General features: G+C 43.7%; 1 protein-coding gene across 1 annotated transcript in view; it reads right to left on the bottom strand.

Annotated features, from left to right (window-relative positions):
• The window catches only part of LOC112071448 (2-phosphoxylose phosphatase 1), a 28,020-nt gene that overhangs the window by 4,378 nt on the left and 6,037 nt on the right, over positions 1-17,605 (bottom strand). Inside the window, exons 3-4 of the mRNA XM_024138911.2 lie at positions 11,243-11,425; positions 6,197-6,323 (exon numbers count right to left, since the gene is read on the bottom strand). Coding sequence (XP_023994679.1) covers positions 6,197-6,323; positions 11,243-11,425 — 310 coding nt within the window. The remainder of the gene's footprint in view (positions 1-6,196; positions 6,324-11,242; positions 11,426-17,605) is intronic.

Genomic DNA, 17,605 nt, shown 5'->3' with positions numbered 1-17,605 from the left:
TTCAATGGGGTGTTTGTCCCATTTGATTAAATCTTGTTTTGCAAGTGGACCCCACACCTCGCTGCCATAAAGTGCAATTGGTTCAATGACATATTCAATTAGTTTTAGCCAAATTTTAATAGGTATTTCAATTTGAATTAGCTTTTTAATGGCGTAGAATGCCCTGCGTGCTTTCTCTCTCAGTTCATTCACTGCCTCATTAAGGTGTCCAGTTGAGCTTATTTTTAAACCTAAGTAATTGTAGTGTGTGCAGTACTCTATATATTTTGTACCAATTGAGAACTTTGGTCTAATTCCCTGAGATCTGGTTCTTCTCTGGATAATCATTATTTTAGTCTTTTTGGGGTTTACTGCCCTGGCAGTACTGCTCTAGCAGGTCCAGGCTCTGCTGTAGGCCATGTGCTGTGGGTGACAGCAGGCATAGGTCATCTGCGAAGAGTAGGCATTTAACCTCTGAATTGTGGAGACTAACACCAGGGGCTGAGGATTTTTCTAGAATAGTGGCCAATTTGTTGATATAAATATTGAAGAGTGCAGGGCTCAGATTAGTACCCTGACGAAGGCCCCGCACCTGGTTAAAGAATTCTGTTCTTTTCTTGCCAATTTTAATGCTGCACGTATTGCCAGTATACATTGATTTAATTATGTCATAAGTTTTACCCCCTACACCACTTTCAATAACTTTGTAGAACAGTCCTGTTTGCCAAACAGAATCAAATGCTTTTTGGAAGTCGGTAAGGAAGCTGTCACATTCCTGACCTGTTTTCTCTTGTTTTTGTTTGTGTTTAGTTGGTCAGGGCGTGAGTTGGGATGGGCAGTCTGTTGTTTGTTCTATGTGGGAGTGTGATTGTTAATTAGCCTTATATGGTTCTCAATCAGGGACAGGTRTTATTCATTTCCTCTGATTGAGAATCATATATAGGTAGGCTGTTTTACACTGTTAGTTTGTGGGTGATTGTCTTCCGTGTCTGTGTATGTTGCACCACACGGGACTGTTTCGTTTGTTCGTTCGTTTGTGTAGTCTATTTCCTGTTCGTGCGTTCTTCGTGTCATGTAAGTTCGTTTGTTCAGGTCTGTTGACTGCGTTTGTTATTTTGTAAATTCTCAAGTGTTTCGTGTTCGTCTATCATTTAAATAAATTCATTATGTCTAATTCCCACGCTGTGCTTTGGTCCAATCCCTACTCCTCCTCCTCGGAATTAGACAAGCGTTACACAAGCGTATATTTTGGTATTATTTTGGTGGACATGTTTATCTATCAGGGTGTAAATATGATCAGTTGTGCGATGTTTTGGTATAAATCCAATTTGGCTTTTACTCAAGACATTGTGCTTATTAAGGAAGTTTAGAACTCTTACATTTATAATACTACAGAAAACCTTCCCCAGGTTACTGTTCACACAAATGCCTCTGTAATTGTTAGGGTCAAATTTGTCTCCGTTTTTAAAGATTGGGGTTACGAGTCCTTGATTCCAGATGTCAGGGAAATAACCTACACTCAGGATCAAATTAAACAGTTTTAATATAGCCAATTGAAATTTTGCACTAGTGAGTTTGAGCATCTCATTTAGGATGCCATCAGGTCCACATGCTTTTTTACATTTGAGAGCCTGAAGTTTCTTATAGAGCTCCTGGTCAGTAATTGGGGAGTCCAATGGATTTTGATTGTCCTTTATAGCTTTTTCTAATCCATTCAACTCCTCATGAATTTGGCGTTGTTCTGCGTTTGTGTCAATTTGAACGGTGTTGTAGAGTGTTTTAAAATGGGTTGTCCATATGTCACCATTTTGTATCGCTAATTCCTATTGTTTAGATTTTTTTAGTTTTCAAATTTTGCCAGAAGTTGTTTGTGTTTATGGACTCCTCAATTAGTGTCAGCTGCTTGCTGTTGTACTGTGCTTTTTTGGTTCTGAGTGTACGTTTATAGAGTTTTAAAGTCTCACAGTAATGAAGGCGTAATTCACCATTATTTGGGTCTCTGTGCTTTTGGTTGGATAGTGTTCTAAGTTTTTTCCTTATAATTTTACAATCTGCCTCAAACAAGTTGTCATCTGTGAACTTTTTTGTTTTGTTTTTTATCAATTTCAATTGTGCTTCTTTTGCCGTTTGCCTGAACATATAGTTGATGTTTTTTMCTGCTAGATTGATGCCTTCTTTACTGTGAGTGAATGTGGTCTCCAGAAAGTTATCTAAGAGTGTTTGGATATTTTTCTCTCTCKGTCACGCCCTGACCTTAGAGATCCTTTTTATGTCTCTATTCTGGTTTGGTCAGGGCGTGAGTTGGGGTGGGCATTCTATGTTCTGTGTTCTATGTTTTGTATTTCTTTGTTGGTTGGCCGGGTGTGGTTCTCAATCAGAGGCAGCTTATTTATTGTTGTCTCTGATTGAGATCCATCCTTAGGTAGCTCTTGCCCACATGGGTTTTGTGGGTAGTTGTTTTCTGTTTTGTGTTGTTGCACCAGACAGAACTGTGTCGTTTCGTTCACTCTCTTTGTTGTTTTTGCTGTTTCAGTGTTCAGGTTATTTTATTAAATTATAATGAACACTTACCACGCTGCGTTTTAGTCACCTTCTTTCCAGGACGATCGTTACACTCTCTCTCTACCTCTCTTCTCTCTCTCTCTCCGCTCTCTGTTTCGCTCTCTCTAAACCTCTCTATCTCTCTCTCTCTTCTCTCTCTGTTTCTCTCTCTCTGTTTCTCTCTTCTCTATCTCTCTCCTCTCTCTGTTTCTCTCTCTCTAAACCTCTCTTCTCTATCTCTCTCTCTTCTCTCTCTCTCTCTCTCTCCTAAACCTATTTTCTCTATCTCTCTTCTCTCTCTCCTCTCTCTGTTTCTCTCTCTCTCTACATCTCTTCTCTCTCTCTCCTCTCTCTCTCTACCCCTCTTCTCTCTCGCTCTCCTCTCCATCTCTCTCTCTCTCTCTCTCTTGCTCTCCTCTCCGTTTCTCTCTCTCTCTCTTTCTCTCTCTCAAGCACACACACATAATCCACACATGCCCCAGAGACAACACAGCCTGCTCAAACACACACTTCTGGTGCATCTATTGCAGCACCAGAAAAACTGAACTCCTCTCTCAGGAGGGCCACATCTCAACCTCCCCAAGTCTCCCTCCCTCCACCCCTCACTCTCTCTATTTCTCTCTCTATGTCTCACTCTCTATTTCTCTCTCTCTATGTCTCTCTATTTCTCGCTCTCTCTGTCTCACACTCTTGCTTTCTCTCTTCCCAATCTCTACGCTTGACTGTCTTGCCCTGCATCTCTTTGTTTCTCTCTCCTCCCTCCCTTTCAGTTCTGACTTGGCGTGGAATGTCAGTGCGGAGAGCCAGATGGCATTGAATACTGGACCAGTCACACCAAACACAGAGAGAGCGAGAGAGAGTTGCAGAGGAGCACTGGGGGAAAGAGGCAGAGAGACAGAAAGGCAGAGAGACAAACTCAGAATACCTGAGTGCTCATGTGGTTTGTGTTATGCCTTCTTATGACATGCCACACATTAGTGAAGATGTGTAATTAGGTTGTAGGTTTGGCTTCATAGCAGACATATTCACCAGTCCTCTCAGCTCTGTGAAGGCCAGGCCCAGTGACCACAGATGACTGACTCTTCCTCTGCAAGACCCATCAGCTCAGAATGAAATGCCCATGTTGAATTTTGCAAATGGCCAGAGACTAAGATATCCCAAAAAGAGGAATGGGGAGGAATTTATCGGCCATATGTTCAGAATGACATGCCAAGATCCAAGGTTATGCAAGTCACCAGGGATCACTCTGTTGTGCCAATCAAAGTAGACAGAACCCAAGTGCCCTCACACACACTCACACACACAGTCACTCACACACACTCACTCACTCACTCATTCACTCACTCCCACACTCACTCACTCACTCACACACACACACACTCAGTCACACACTCACACACTCACGGGGTCACTCAACACTCTACACAGTCACTCACGGACACACAACTCACTCACTCACTCATCTCGACTCACTTCCTCATCACTCACTCACTCACTCACTCATTTCACACACTCACACACTCACTTCACACACACACACTCAGCTCACACTCACACACTCACTCACACTCACACACTACACTCACTCACACGTCACTCTCACCTCCACTCATCCTCACAGTATCACTTCAGCACTCACTCACTCACACTCACACTCACTCACTCACTCACTCCACACACCACTACACCACACACTCACTCACTCACAGCACTCACTCACTCACATCTCACTCACTACAGCACACAACTTGACTGAGGCAGAGCACAGAATGACTTCCCTTTCTATAAATAATATATTCAGAAAGTGTTGCCAGCTGCATGATGAGACAGAGCAGAGCAGTGGGATGACAGACAGGATGCAGGTGGAGGAGAGGGGGAGGCAGAGCAGTGAGATGCCAGTGGGATTGACAGAACTGGATGACAGGTGGATGAGAAGGGGAGGTGAACAGTGGGATGACGAGACACAGGAGATCAGGTCGGATGAGAAGGGGAGGTACAGTGGATGACAGACAGGGTGACAGATAGACTGAGACCAGGGGAGGTGACAGTGGGAATGAAGACGGATGACAAGTGGATCGAGAAGGGGATGGTGACAGTGGGATGAACAGGACAGGATGACAAGTGGATGAAGGAGAGGTGACAGACAGGATGACAAGTTGGATGAGAAAGGGGAGGTGACAGTGGGACTGACAAGACCAGGTTGACAGGCTGGTGAGAAGGGGAGGTGACAGTGGGATAAACAGACAGGAATGAAAGTGGATGATAAGGGGAGGTGACAGTGGGAGACAGACAGGATGACACAGTGGATGAGCAAGGGGAGGTGACACGTGGGATGACAGCCAGGATGACAAGTGGACTGAGAGGGGAGGTGAAACAGTGGGATGAACCAGACCAGGATGACAAAACGTGGGATGAGAAGGGAGGTGACAGTGGATGACAGACAGGATGAAAGTGGATGGAAGGGGAGGTGACAGTGGGAAATGACAGTAACAGGATGACAAGTAGATGCAGAAGGGGAGGTGAGTGGGATGACAGATACAAGATGCACAGGTTGGATGAGAGGGGGGTGACAGTGGGATACAAGACCATGGATGACAAATGATGAGAAGGGGAGGTGAACAGATAATAAGACAGTAATCACACGAGAGAGAAAATAATATGGGAAGATGAGAGAACATGAAAGAGAAGATAATTTCAAATTCAAAATGTGTGTGTGTGGGTGTGTGTGTGTGGTGTGTGTGTGTGTGTGTGTGTGTGTGTGTGTGTGTGTGTGTGTGTGTGTGTGCACCAGAGAGTAGCCGGAAACAGATGCAGTAAAATCACCCATCACAATAATGATAACAATGACAGTCTACCAGAGAGAGAGAGATGGAGGGAAAACAAGACGGAGATAAAAGTTAAAAGGAGAGACAGAATGACTGTTAGACAGTCAACATAGTCACACTTTGAAATAAGGAGAGTGTCTCAGTGTAGTCTGATCAGGTCTGAGACTGAGCACCAGCCAACCTCTGGCCCCAAGCAGGACATGCACCTCCCTGACACTCCAGATAATTACATAGCAGACACGTCTCATCTCCAATCCCAGAGGGAGAAGTCAGACTGAACATCTTGTAGCTCCAAATCCCACACTGCAGAACCACAGCTAATCACTTTGACTAACAACAGCAGCTCATATTCTCTTCTCACATTCCCCTCTTCTTCATAGCAACTATTTAAAGTTATTAAAGTATATTAAAGTTTTTCACCGATGTGCTAACTAGAAAATACTAGGGGGTAAGAGAGGGGAGATGGTTCATTTCACAAGACAAAGTTCTGTCATTTTCTGATGCAGTCAAAACTGCATTTTTGGGGGGGATTGAGCTGTTGACAAGAGAAATGTGATTATTATGGATGGTTACTGCCAGCTAGTTCTGTTGAGAAGGAGAGAGGCGTGTCTGACTCACATGTCTGTGTGGTATGCTTTTCTGCCCTGTATTCACAATGATCTAATGGAAACTGTGGAGCTGGAGGGAATAGCTAATATTTACACGAGAGACTMAGTTAATTCAGGAGGCCATCTTTATTTAACAGAAGGCCTTTATGAATGAATAATGAACAATAGGAGACTACAGACTATTTATTGCATCATCATTCCCTTGGTTTGGTTGGATGTTCAGTCAGTGGGCGTTGCTCTCACCTCTTTGGGGACAACGTGCAGTCGATGGCAGGCCGCTTGGTTTTGGGGATGGCATAAAGGGGGTAACGGTCGCCATGGCGAATCATCACCTGGACAGACAGCAGCTTGTAGTCCACAGGGCTGTGTCCTGGGAGGGGAGAGAACCACATATATTCACCATCACCACCATCAGCACCATCACCACCAAAATCATCATCACCACCACCATCATCACCATCATCCTCATCATCACCACCATCATCCTCATCATCACCATCATCACCACCATCACCACCATCATCCTCACCATCATAGTAGTAGTGGTTGTAGCTGTGGCTGTAAGGCTCGTTTTGGTAGTGATAGTGATGATTTATAAAAAATACATTCTTGGCTTATTCTTGGTGTAATATTACACCAACACGATATCAGAGGACAGCTTTAAAGATAACCTTGAAGTATGTGAAACAAGTGGCTCCAATCCTTATTGATAAATCTGAAGTGTTGCTGTCATGAGTCTGTGAGAGAGTGCATGGTTTGAATAAAGACTATAGTAGTTGTCTATTGACTGACAGAGAAAAAGCGTTCCAGCAGTCAGATGTTCTTCCATACCACAGTGGCCTTGAATCATCTGACCTGTGCAAAACTAATGATACTGACCGATTAGTGCTTGTTGAGGTCGGATTGGTTTAGCTTCAATTATAAAAAAGAATAACGGTTTATGGTATCGATAAATAAAATGAACCATGACCCTTTATCCTCTCTATCCTCTAACCATGACCCTTTATCCTCTCTATCACCAACTAATCATGACCCTTTATTCTCTCTATCCTCTAACCATGACCCTTTATCCTCTCTATCCTCTAGCTAACCATGACCCTTTATCCTCTCTATCCTCTAACCATGACCCTTTATCCTCTCTATCCTCTAACCATGACCCTTTATCCTCTCTATCCTCTAACCATGACCCTTTATTTCTCTATCCTCTAACCATTGACCCTTTTATCTCTCTATCCTTCTAATGACCCTTTACCTTCTATCCTCTAACATGAACCTTTAATTCTCTCTAATCCTCTAACACCATGACCCTTTATCCTCTCTATCCCTAATATGCTTCGTATCGTCTTCTATCCCTAACCATGGACCCTTTATCCTCTCTATCCTCTAGCTACCATGGACCACTTTATCCCTTCTACTCTCTAACCATGACCTTTATCCTTCTATCCTCTAATCATGACACTTTATCCTCTCTAATCCTCTAACCATGACCTTTATTCCTCTCTATCCTCTAACTCATGACCCTTTATCTCTCTATCCTCTAACCATGATCCTTTTATTCCTCGTCTATCCTTATCTAACCATCGACCCTTTATTCCTCTCTATCTGCCTAACCATGACCACTTAATCCCTCTATCCTCTAACATGACCCTTTATCTCTTCTATCCTCTAACCATGACCCTTTATCCTCTCTATCCTCTAACCATAACCCTTTATCTCTCTATACTGAACCATAGACCTTTATCCTCTCTATCCTCTAACCCTGACACCTTTATCCTCTCTATCTCTGTAACCATGCACTTTTAATCCTCTCTATCTTCAACCGCATGACACCTTATTCCTCTCTATCCTCTAACCCGTGACCCTTTATCCCCTTCCTCTACCCTGCTAACCTATGACCTTTCTCTCATCCTCTAACATGATCCTTTATCCTCTCTATCTCTAACCAGGATCCCTTTATCATTCTATCTCTCTACCATGACCCTTTATCTCTTCTATCTCATAGCAACCATGACCCTTTATTCTCTCTATCCTCTAGTACCATGACCCTTTATCATCTCTATCCTCTAAGCCATGACCCTTTTATTCCTCTCTATCCTCTAACCATGACCCTTTATCCTCTCTGATCCTCTAACCATTGACCCTTTATCCTCTCTATCCTCTAAACCATGACCCTTTATCCTCTCTATCCTCTAATCATGACCCTTTATCCTCTCGTATCTCTAACCATGACCCTTTATTCTCTCTATCCTCTAGCTAACCATGACCTTATCCCTCTCTATCCTCTAACCATGACCCTTTATCCTCTCTATCCTCTAATCATGACCCTTTATTCTCTCTATCCTCTAGCTAACCATGACCCTTTATCCTCTCTATCCTCTAACATGACCCTTTATTCTCTCTATCCTCTAACCATACCCTTTATCCTCTCTATCCTCTAACGCATGACCCTTTATGCCTCTCTATCCTCTAACTCATGACCTCTTTCTCTCTTCTGCTATCCTCTAATATGACCCTTTATCTCTTATCCTCTCTAACCATGACCCTTTATTCTCTCTATCCTCAACCATGACCCTTTATCCTCTCTATCCTAAACCATGACCCTTTAATCCTCTCTATCCTCTAACCATTGACCCTTTACTCCTATCCTCTAACGTGACCTTTATTCTCTCTAATCCTTAGCTAACCATACCCTTTATTCTCTCTATCCTCTAACACTCGACCCCTTATCCTCTCTATCCTCTAACCATGACCCTTTATCCTCTTCTATCCTCTAACCATGATCCTTTATCCTCTCTATCCCTACCATGACCCTTTATCCTCTCATCCTCTAACCATGACCCTTTATCCTCTCGCAAACTATGACCAACCCCAGCCTACATAATTATCTTTACATAACCCAACACATCTGGTGTACAACATAGAGGTCGACCAATTAATCGGAATGGCTGTCACGTCTGACCTCAGTTTCTTTTTATGTCTTTGTGTTAGGTTGGTCAGGGCGTGAGTTGGGGTGGTAGTCTATGTTCTTGTTTTCTGTGTTGTTGTATTTTCTGTCTGGCCTGATATGGTTTTCAATCAGCAGGCAGCTGTCGATCGTTGTCTCTGATTGAGAATCATATTTAGGTAGCCTGTTTTCCCACTATGGGTTGGTGGTGTTTATTTTCTGTTCTAGTGTCTGTTCACCTTACAGAACTGTTTCGTTTTCCTTATCGTTGTTATTTTGTGTGGTGTTCAGTTTGAAATTAAAATATGACGAGCACTTACCACGCTGCATTTTGGTCCTCCTCTCCTTCCACCAACGAAAGCCGTTTACAATGGCCGATTCATTAGGGCTGATTTCAAGTTTTCAGCCGATTACATTGCACTCCACGAGGAGACTGCGTGGCAGGCTGACTACGTGTTATGCGAGTGCAGCAAGGAGCCAAGGTAAGGTGCTAGCTAGCATTAAACTTAATCTTATAAAAACAATCAATCTTAACATAATTACTAGTTAACTACACATGATTGATGATATTACTAGTTTATCTAGCGTGTCCTGCGTTGCATATAATCGATGCAGTGCCTGTTAATTTATCATTGAATCACAGCCTACTTGGCCAAATGAGTGATTAACAAGCGCATTTGCGAAAAAAGCACTGTCGTTGCACTAATGTACTAACCATAACATCAACGCCTTTCTTAAAATCAATACACAAGTATATATTTTTAAACCTGCATATTTAGTTATATTGCCTGCTAACCATTAATTTATTTTTAACTAGGGAAATGTCGGTAGGCATCAGGGTATATGCAGGAGTTTGGGCCGCTGGCTCGTGACTATCGTCTTCCTAACAAAGACAGCCAACTTCGCCAAACGGGGGATGATTTAACAAAAGCGCATTTGCGAAAAAAGCACCAATCGTTGCACAAATATACCTAACCATAAACATCAATGCCTTTCTTAAAATCATTTTTTTTTTTTTTTCTGCATATTTAGTTAAAAGAAAATCATGTTAGCGCAGGCAAAATTAACTAGGGAAATTGTGTCACTCTCTCTTCGCGTTCATTGCACACAGAGTCAGGTATATGTAACAGTTTGGGCCGCCTGGCTCGTTGCGAACTAATTTCCCAGAATTTTACATAATTATGACATAACATGAAGGTTGTGCAATGTAACAGGAATATTTTGACTTATGGATGCACCCGTTAGATAAAATACGGAACGTTCCCGTATTTCACTGAAAAAATTTTACTTTGTTTTCGAAATGATAGTTTCCGGATTTGACCATATTAATGTGCCTTAAGGCTCGTATTTCTGTGTGTTTATTTATATTATATTAAGTCTATGATTTGATAGAGCAGTCTGACTGAGCGGGTGGTAGGCCAGCAGCAGGCTCGTAAGCATTCATTCAAACAGCACTTTCCTGCGTTTGCCAGCAGCTCTTCACTGTGCTTCAAGCATTGCGCTGTTTATGACTTCAAGCCTATCAACTCCCGAGATTAGGCTGGCAATACTAAAGTACCAATTAGAACATCCAATAGTCAAAGGTATAATGACATACAAATGGTATAGAGAAAAATAGTCGATAATTAACTACAACCTAAAACTTCTTACCTGGGAATATTGAAGACTCACTGTTAAAAGGAACCACCAGCTTTCATATGTTCTGAGCAAGGAACTTAAACCGTTAGCTTCTTACATGGCACATATTGGCACTTTACTTTCTTCCAACACTTTGTTTTTGCATTATTTAAAACAATTGAACATGTTTCATTTTATTTGAGACTAAATAGATGTATTTATGTATTATATTAAGTTTAATAAAAAATGTTCATTGTTCATTCAGCTATTGTTGTAATTGTCATTATTACAAATATATATATAAAAATTGTCCGATTAATCATCGTATCGGCTTTTTTGTCCTCTCCAATAATCGGTATCGTATCAGCGTTGAAAAATAATAATCGGGATCGACCCTCTAGTACACACATCTAAGTGTTCCGTATTTCTTCCTTGTTGCCTACTGACTAACTCCCTAAAGTTCTGTTATAAAACCTGAGCTTTGACCTATCTTCACTGATTGGTTGAGCCATAGGCTAACAAGTTAGCAGACTGCAAAGGACTGAAACATTGCTCTTTCTTCCCAAGGAACAGCGGATTAGACTGTGTGTATGTGTGGTGTGTGTGTGTGTGTGTGTGTGTGGTGTGTGTGTGTGTGTGTGTGTGTGTGTGTGTGTGTGTGTGTGTGTGTGTGTGTGTGTGGTGTGTGTGTGTGTGTGTGTGTGTGTGTGTGTGTGTGCGTGTCTCACCCTCCCAGGCCTGTTCAGAGCGGTCGGGGGTGTTGCAGTAGCCATAAGCCTCAGCGATAGGGTCTGGTTCAGGAGCCTCTGTGTTGGGGACAGGGATCACTCTCTTCCTGCTCTTCCCTTGGCCCTGGCCTTGACCCTGGGGGGGCCGCTCCTCACCCATGGGTGTAGTGGGGATTAGGTGGACTGGAGAGAGAGGAGGGGGGGGAGTATAAACATTTTCAAATTACTTTAACTTCTTATAGGCAGGTGGGACGGTACTGTCCCACCTTGCCAACATCCGGTGAAATTGCAGAGCGCGGAATTCAAACTACAGAATTATAAATATTTAACTTTCATAAAATCACAAGTGTAATACATCAAAATAAAGCTTAACTTCTTGTTAATCCAGCCGCTGTGTCAGATTTCAAAAAGGTTTTACGGCGAAAGCACACCATGCGATTATTTGAGGACAGCGCCCCGCATACAAAAGCATATTTCAACCAGGCAGGTGCGCCACGAAAGTCAGAAATAGCGATATAAGATCACCTTTGATGATCTTCTTCTGTTGGCACTCCAAAAGGTCCCAGTTACATCACAAATGGTCCTTTTGTTCCATAACTCAAAACTCAGTTTAGCTGTCGCGCTTCAGTCAATAATCCACCCAGTTTCCTTCCATCAAAATGCATACAAAATGAATCCCAAACGTTACTAATAAACTTTTCCAAACAAGTCAAACAACGTTTATAATCAAACCTTAGGTACCCTAATACGTAAATAAATGATCAAATTTAAGACGGAAAATCGTTATTGTCTTTACCGGAGAAAAATACAAAAGAACGCGCTCTCGTCCACGCGCTTGGAAACACTACAGCCAAAATGGAAGCCACCTAGAAAAACTAAAATTTCTGGCAAATTTTTCCAAAAACCAGCTATTTCTAAAGACTGTTGACATCTAGTGGAAGGCCTAGGAACTGCAATCTGAGAGGATTTCGCCTACCATATCAGTTCTGTTATACTCACAGACATAATTTTAACAGTTTTAGAAACTTTCGAGGGTTTTCTATCCAAATCTACCAATTATATGCCTATCCTAGCTTCTGGGCCTGAGTAACAGGCAGTTTACTTTGGGCACGCTTTTCATCCGGACATGAAAATACTGCCCCATACCCAAGAGAGGTTAATGGGTCAACTCCTCAATGTTTGACAGATTGTGAGGGAGAGAGAGACTGAATGAAATAGCAGAGAATGAAGGATTGAGTGAGAGAAAGAGAGCGAGAGAGAAGTATAGCGAGAGCATGTTCCCAGCCTCAGCCCAACCTCCTCCTCAGTCCAGCCTCAGCCATTCATGTCTCCAGCCTCAGCCCAGCCCAGCCTCCCCTCAGCCCCAGCCCATCATGTCCCCAGCCTCCTCCTCAGCCCAGCCTCAGCCCACCATGTCCCCAGCCTCCTCCTCAGCCCAGCCTCAGCCAATCATGTCCCCAGCCTCCTCCTGAGTCCAACCTCAGCGCTAGCCCAGCCTCCCCTTCAGCCCAGTCTCAGCGCCGGCCCAGCCTCCCCCCAGCTTCAGCCAAACCTCAGCCCAGTTCATCTACATGTAAACAGCAGTAGAACCCTGTACAGAGTCCCTCACCAATAACCCAGGGTTGCCTTGACAACCATTGACCTGTGACCCCAAGGCCAGGCAGCCCAATGGGAGAGAGCGGTGTGGGAACCACTGCAGTCCCATTCAGAAACACAGGATCCTGGGAAGAAGTTGAAACGCAATGCCCTCCTGACAATACTCACTACCCCGCACACACATAGACACACACACTTACCTCAGAAACCCTGGTTGTCCTGATGCCCGGCAGTGGAGTAGGTAAATATTACATATCTTTGCAAAGAGAGACAGAGCAAGACACTTTCTAACTATAAAAGGAGAGAGGCCCTTTCATTCCTATGACAACCTTTAAATCAACTAGCCTAAATAGAAGCCACACTATCTTAAAGTGAGGGCATCCATATTAACCCCAACCAGTACATTCCATCTCCCGGATACAGCAACCCCTCAGAGTGGAAACAGGAAAGACATTTGAAGCTATAAAAACAGTGTAACCATGACAACGAAAAATAGACGTGTTGAATTGCACTACCGTTCAAAAGTTTGGGGTCACTTAGAAATGTCCTTGTTTTTGAAAGAAAAGCACATTTTCTGTCCATTAAAATAACATCAAATTGATTAGAAATATAGTGTAGACATTGTTAATGTTGTAAATGACTATTGTAGCTGGAAACGGCAAATTTTTTATGGAATATCTACATAGACGTACAGAGGCCCATTATCAGCAACCATCACTCCTGTGTTCCAATGGCACGTTGTGTGTTAGCTAATCCAAGTTTATCATTTTAAAAGGCTAACTGATCATTAGAAAACCCTTTTGCAATTATGTTAGCACAGCTGAAAACTGTTGTTCTGCTTAAAGAAGCAATAAAACTCACCTTCTTTAGACTAGTTGAGTATCTGGAGCATCAGCATTTGTGGGTTCGATTACAGGCTCAAAATGGCCAGAAACAAAGACCTTTATTCTGAAACTCGTCAGTCTATTCTTGTTCTGAGAAATGAAGGCACCAGTCTCAATGTTAACAGTGAAGTGCCGACTCCGGGATGTTGCAAAGAAAAACCTCACGGGTTAGCATCCGTATAGACTCACTGGTCAGTTAGCATCAGTATATATAGTCAGTTAGCATCCGTATAGACTCACTGGTCAGTTAGCATCAGTATATTAGTCATTTAGCATTCGTAGATAGACTCACTGGTCAGTTAGCATCAGTATATATAGTCAGTTGGCATCCGTATAGACCACCTGGTCAGTTAGTATCAGTTATATAGTCAGTTGAGCATCCGTATAGACTCACTGGTCAGTTAGCATCAGTATATATAGTCAGTTAGCATCCGTATAACTCACTGGTCAGTTAGCAACAGTATTATAGTCAGTTAGCATCAGTATAGATGGTCATGTAGCATCAGTATACGACTTACGGTCAGTTACAGTATAGACTCACCGGCAGTTAGCATCAAGTATAGACTCACCGTTAGTTAGCAATATAGACACCGGTCAGTTAGCATCAGTATCGACTCACCGGTCAGTTAGCATCAGTATGACTCACCGTCAGTTAGCATCAGTATAGACTCACCGGCAGTTAAGAATCAGTATAGACTCGCCGTCAGTTAACATCAGTATAGACTCACCGGTCAGTTAGTAATAGACTCCCCGGTCAGTTAGCATCAGTATAGACTCCACCGGTCAGTTAGCATCAGTATAGACTCACCGGTCAGTTAGCATCAGTAGACTCACCGGTCAGTTAGTATCAGATAGCATATGTACGTCATAGACTCACCGGTCAGTTAGCAATCAGATAGAGCTCACAGGTCAGTTAGCATCAGTATAGACTCACCGGTCAGTTAGCAATCAGTATAGACTCACCGTCAGTTAGCATCAGTATAGACTCACCGGTCAGTTAGCATCAGTATAGACTCCCCGGTCAGTTAGAATCAGTATAGACTCACGGGTCAGTTAGCATCAGTATAGACTCACCGGTCAGTTAGCAGATCAGTATAATGACTCACGCGTCAGTTAGCATCAGTATAGACTCACCGGTCAGTTAGCATCAGTATAGACTCACCGGTCAGTAGATCATATAGACTCACCCGGTCAGTTAGTATCAGTATAGACTCACCGGTCAGTTAGCATCAGTATAAGACTCACCGTCAGTTAGTATAGACTCACCGGTCCAGTTAGCACTATAATAGCCTCACCGGTCACACAGTATAGACCTCAATCAGAGTAGATCTCACCGGTCAGTTAGCACAGAGATAGACTCACCGTCAGTTAGCATCAGTATAGACCACCGGTCAGTTAGCATCAGTATAGACTCACCGGTCAGTTAGCATCAGTATAGACTCAACCGGTCAGTTAGCATCAGTATAGACTCACCGGTCAGTTAGCATCAGTATAGACTCACCGGTCAGTTAGCATCAGTATAGAGACTCACCGGTCAGTTAGCATTCATCAGTATAGACTCACTCGGTCAGTTAGCATCAGTAAAGACTCACCGCAGGTAGTAGCATAATAACCTCCGGTCAGTTAGCATCAGTAAAGACTCACCGGTCAGTTATGCATCAGTATAGACTCACCCGGTCAGTTAGCACATCAGTAAAGACTCACCGGGTCAGTAGCATCAGATAGCCTCAACCGGCGTAGCATCAGTATAGAACTCACCGTCAGTTAGTATCCAGTGAAGACTCCCACCGGTCCAGTTAGCATTCACGTAAGACTCCACGGGCAGGTTAGCATCAGTATAGACTCACCGGTCAGTTAGCATCAGTATAGACTCACCGGTCAGTTAGCATCAGTATAGACTCATCGGTCAGTTAGCATCAGTATAGACTCACCGGTGACGAGGGAAAGGGGGAGGAAGTGTATTCTGAGATCTGCTCACTGGGTAGAGGGGAAGACACACACTGGAACCCATTCACTGAACTGGTCCTTTCTCCCCGCACACACATGGGGCCATGGGTCTGCGCACTAGGCAGACCCATGGCCCCATTACAGGCCTGCTCATTGCCCTGGTCTGCCACAGTCGCCCATACAAAGGGCCTTTTGTAACGGACTGCCCACACTATGTAAGAGCACACATACTGAAGAAACATGCAAGCCACACAAGCCCAGGGCATCAACGCCAACTCACACACCCGCAAACACACAGAGTTGTGTACAAGCTTGGAGCATGAACACACACACAAACACATACACACACAGGGTACCAAAGCAACACACATGCAAGCCTACAGTACATACACGACATCAGAGGGCCAGGTATAAGTAACAAATAGCTAGCCTTAAGAAATGTACATAAAGAAACGTACAGCAGGGCCAGTAWTTAGGGGAAGAGCAGGTAATTCTGACTGTATGCATTGGCTGAGAGTTGAAAAGGGTGAGCCTATTACACTGGTGAGAGCTTCCTTCCAGCCTTACACCTCAGTGTTTTACACCGCCTGTACTGTAGTAAAGAGTCAGCTGCTACAGTAAACCTTAAACACACAGGATGGACTGTGAATGACCTTCCTCCTCTTCCTCCCCTCCATCTCTCCCACCAGAGAAATAAAACAGGGCCATTTCCAAATGGTGAGGGATAGAGAAATAGGGAGGGAGAGAAAGAGGGAGAAAGGTATCGAGAATAAACATAATGTGTGGCCTTGGCAGGCAAAGCCATCCATCCTGGAGAAGAGTAGCATCCTAATGCTCAACCCACACATTTAATTAAGCCCCAGTGTTAGTGATACCGTGCTAAAACAACACCAGATGTACTGTAATTAGGGGGTGGGTATCATTTTAAGATAGCTAGGTGGCACCACCACATCTCAGTCATAGTCAGTATCAGCAAAATCAGTGCTAGTGCAGGTGTTAGTTCACAAACTGCAATTCCTCTCAGCCTACTAGATGTGGACTGCCTGCATTTCAAATTAACATTATAAAACTTACTTTTATAATACCACACACTACTGCCACGACCAATACCACACACTACTGCCACGACAAATATCACACACTACCGCAACAATCAATATCACACACTACCGCCACAACCAATACCACACACTACTGCCATGACCAAAACTACACACCAACACCACTGCCACGACCAAAACCACACAACACTGCCACGACCAATATCACACACCACTGACACGACCAACACCACTGCCACGACCAACACCACACACTACTGCCACGACTAACACCACACACTACTACCATGACCAACACCACACACTACTGCCACGACCAACACCACACCCACTACCACAAACCATACAAACCTCTAACCACGCCTAATACCACACACTGAAGCCACAACCAACACCACTGCCATGACCAATACCACACATTACTGCCACGACTAATACCACACACTACTGCCTCGACCAATAATCACACCCCACTGCCACGACCAAATACACACTACTGCCCACCGAACACACCACACACTACGCCAACGACCAACACCACACGCTACTGCCACGACCAATTATCACACGCTAATAACCACAACCAATTATCACCACCCACTGCCACGACCTTTACCACACACTCCACGACCACAGACAAAACAACTACAGCCACAACCAACTCCCACACACTACTGCCACGACCAACACCACTACTGCAATAAACCAATACACCACCCACACACCCCGACCCAACACCACACACTACTGACACGACCCAATCATCACACACCACTGACATGACCACAACCACATGCCACGACCAACACCACACACTACTGCCACGACCAATAACCACACACTCTTGCCACGACTAACACCACACACTGCCCACG

Source organism: Salvelinus sp. IW2-2015, unplaced genomic scaffold (genome assembly GCF_002910315.2).
Source record: "Salvelinus sp. IW2-2015 unplaced genomic scaffold, ASM291031v2 Un_scaffold1617, whole genome shotgun sequence".
Classification (NCBI taxonomy): domain Eukaryota; kingdom Metazoa; phylum Chordata; class Actinopteri; order Salmoniformes; family Salmonidae; genus Salvelinus; species Salvelinus sp. IW2-2015.
The sequence above is the reverse complement of the archived record's forward strand: the minus strand, read 5'-3'. Positions and strand labels throughout refer to the sequence as shown.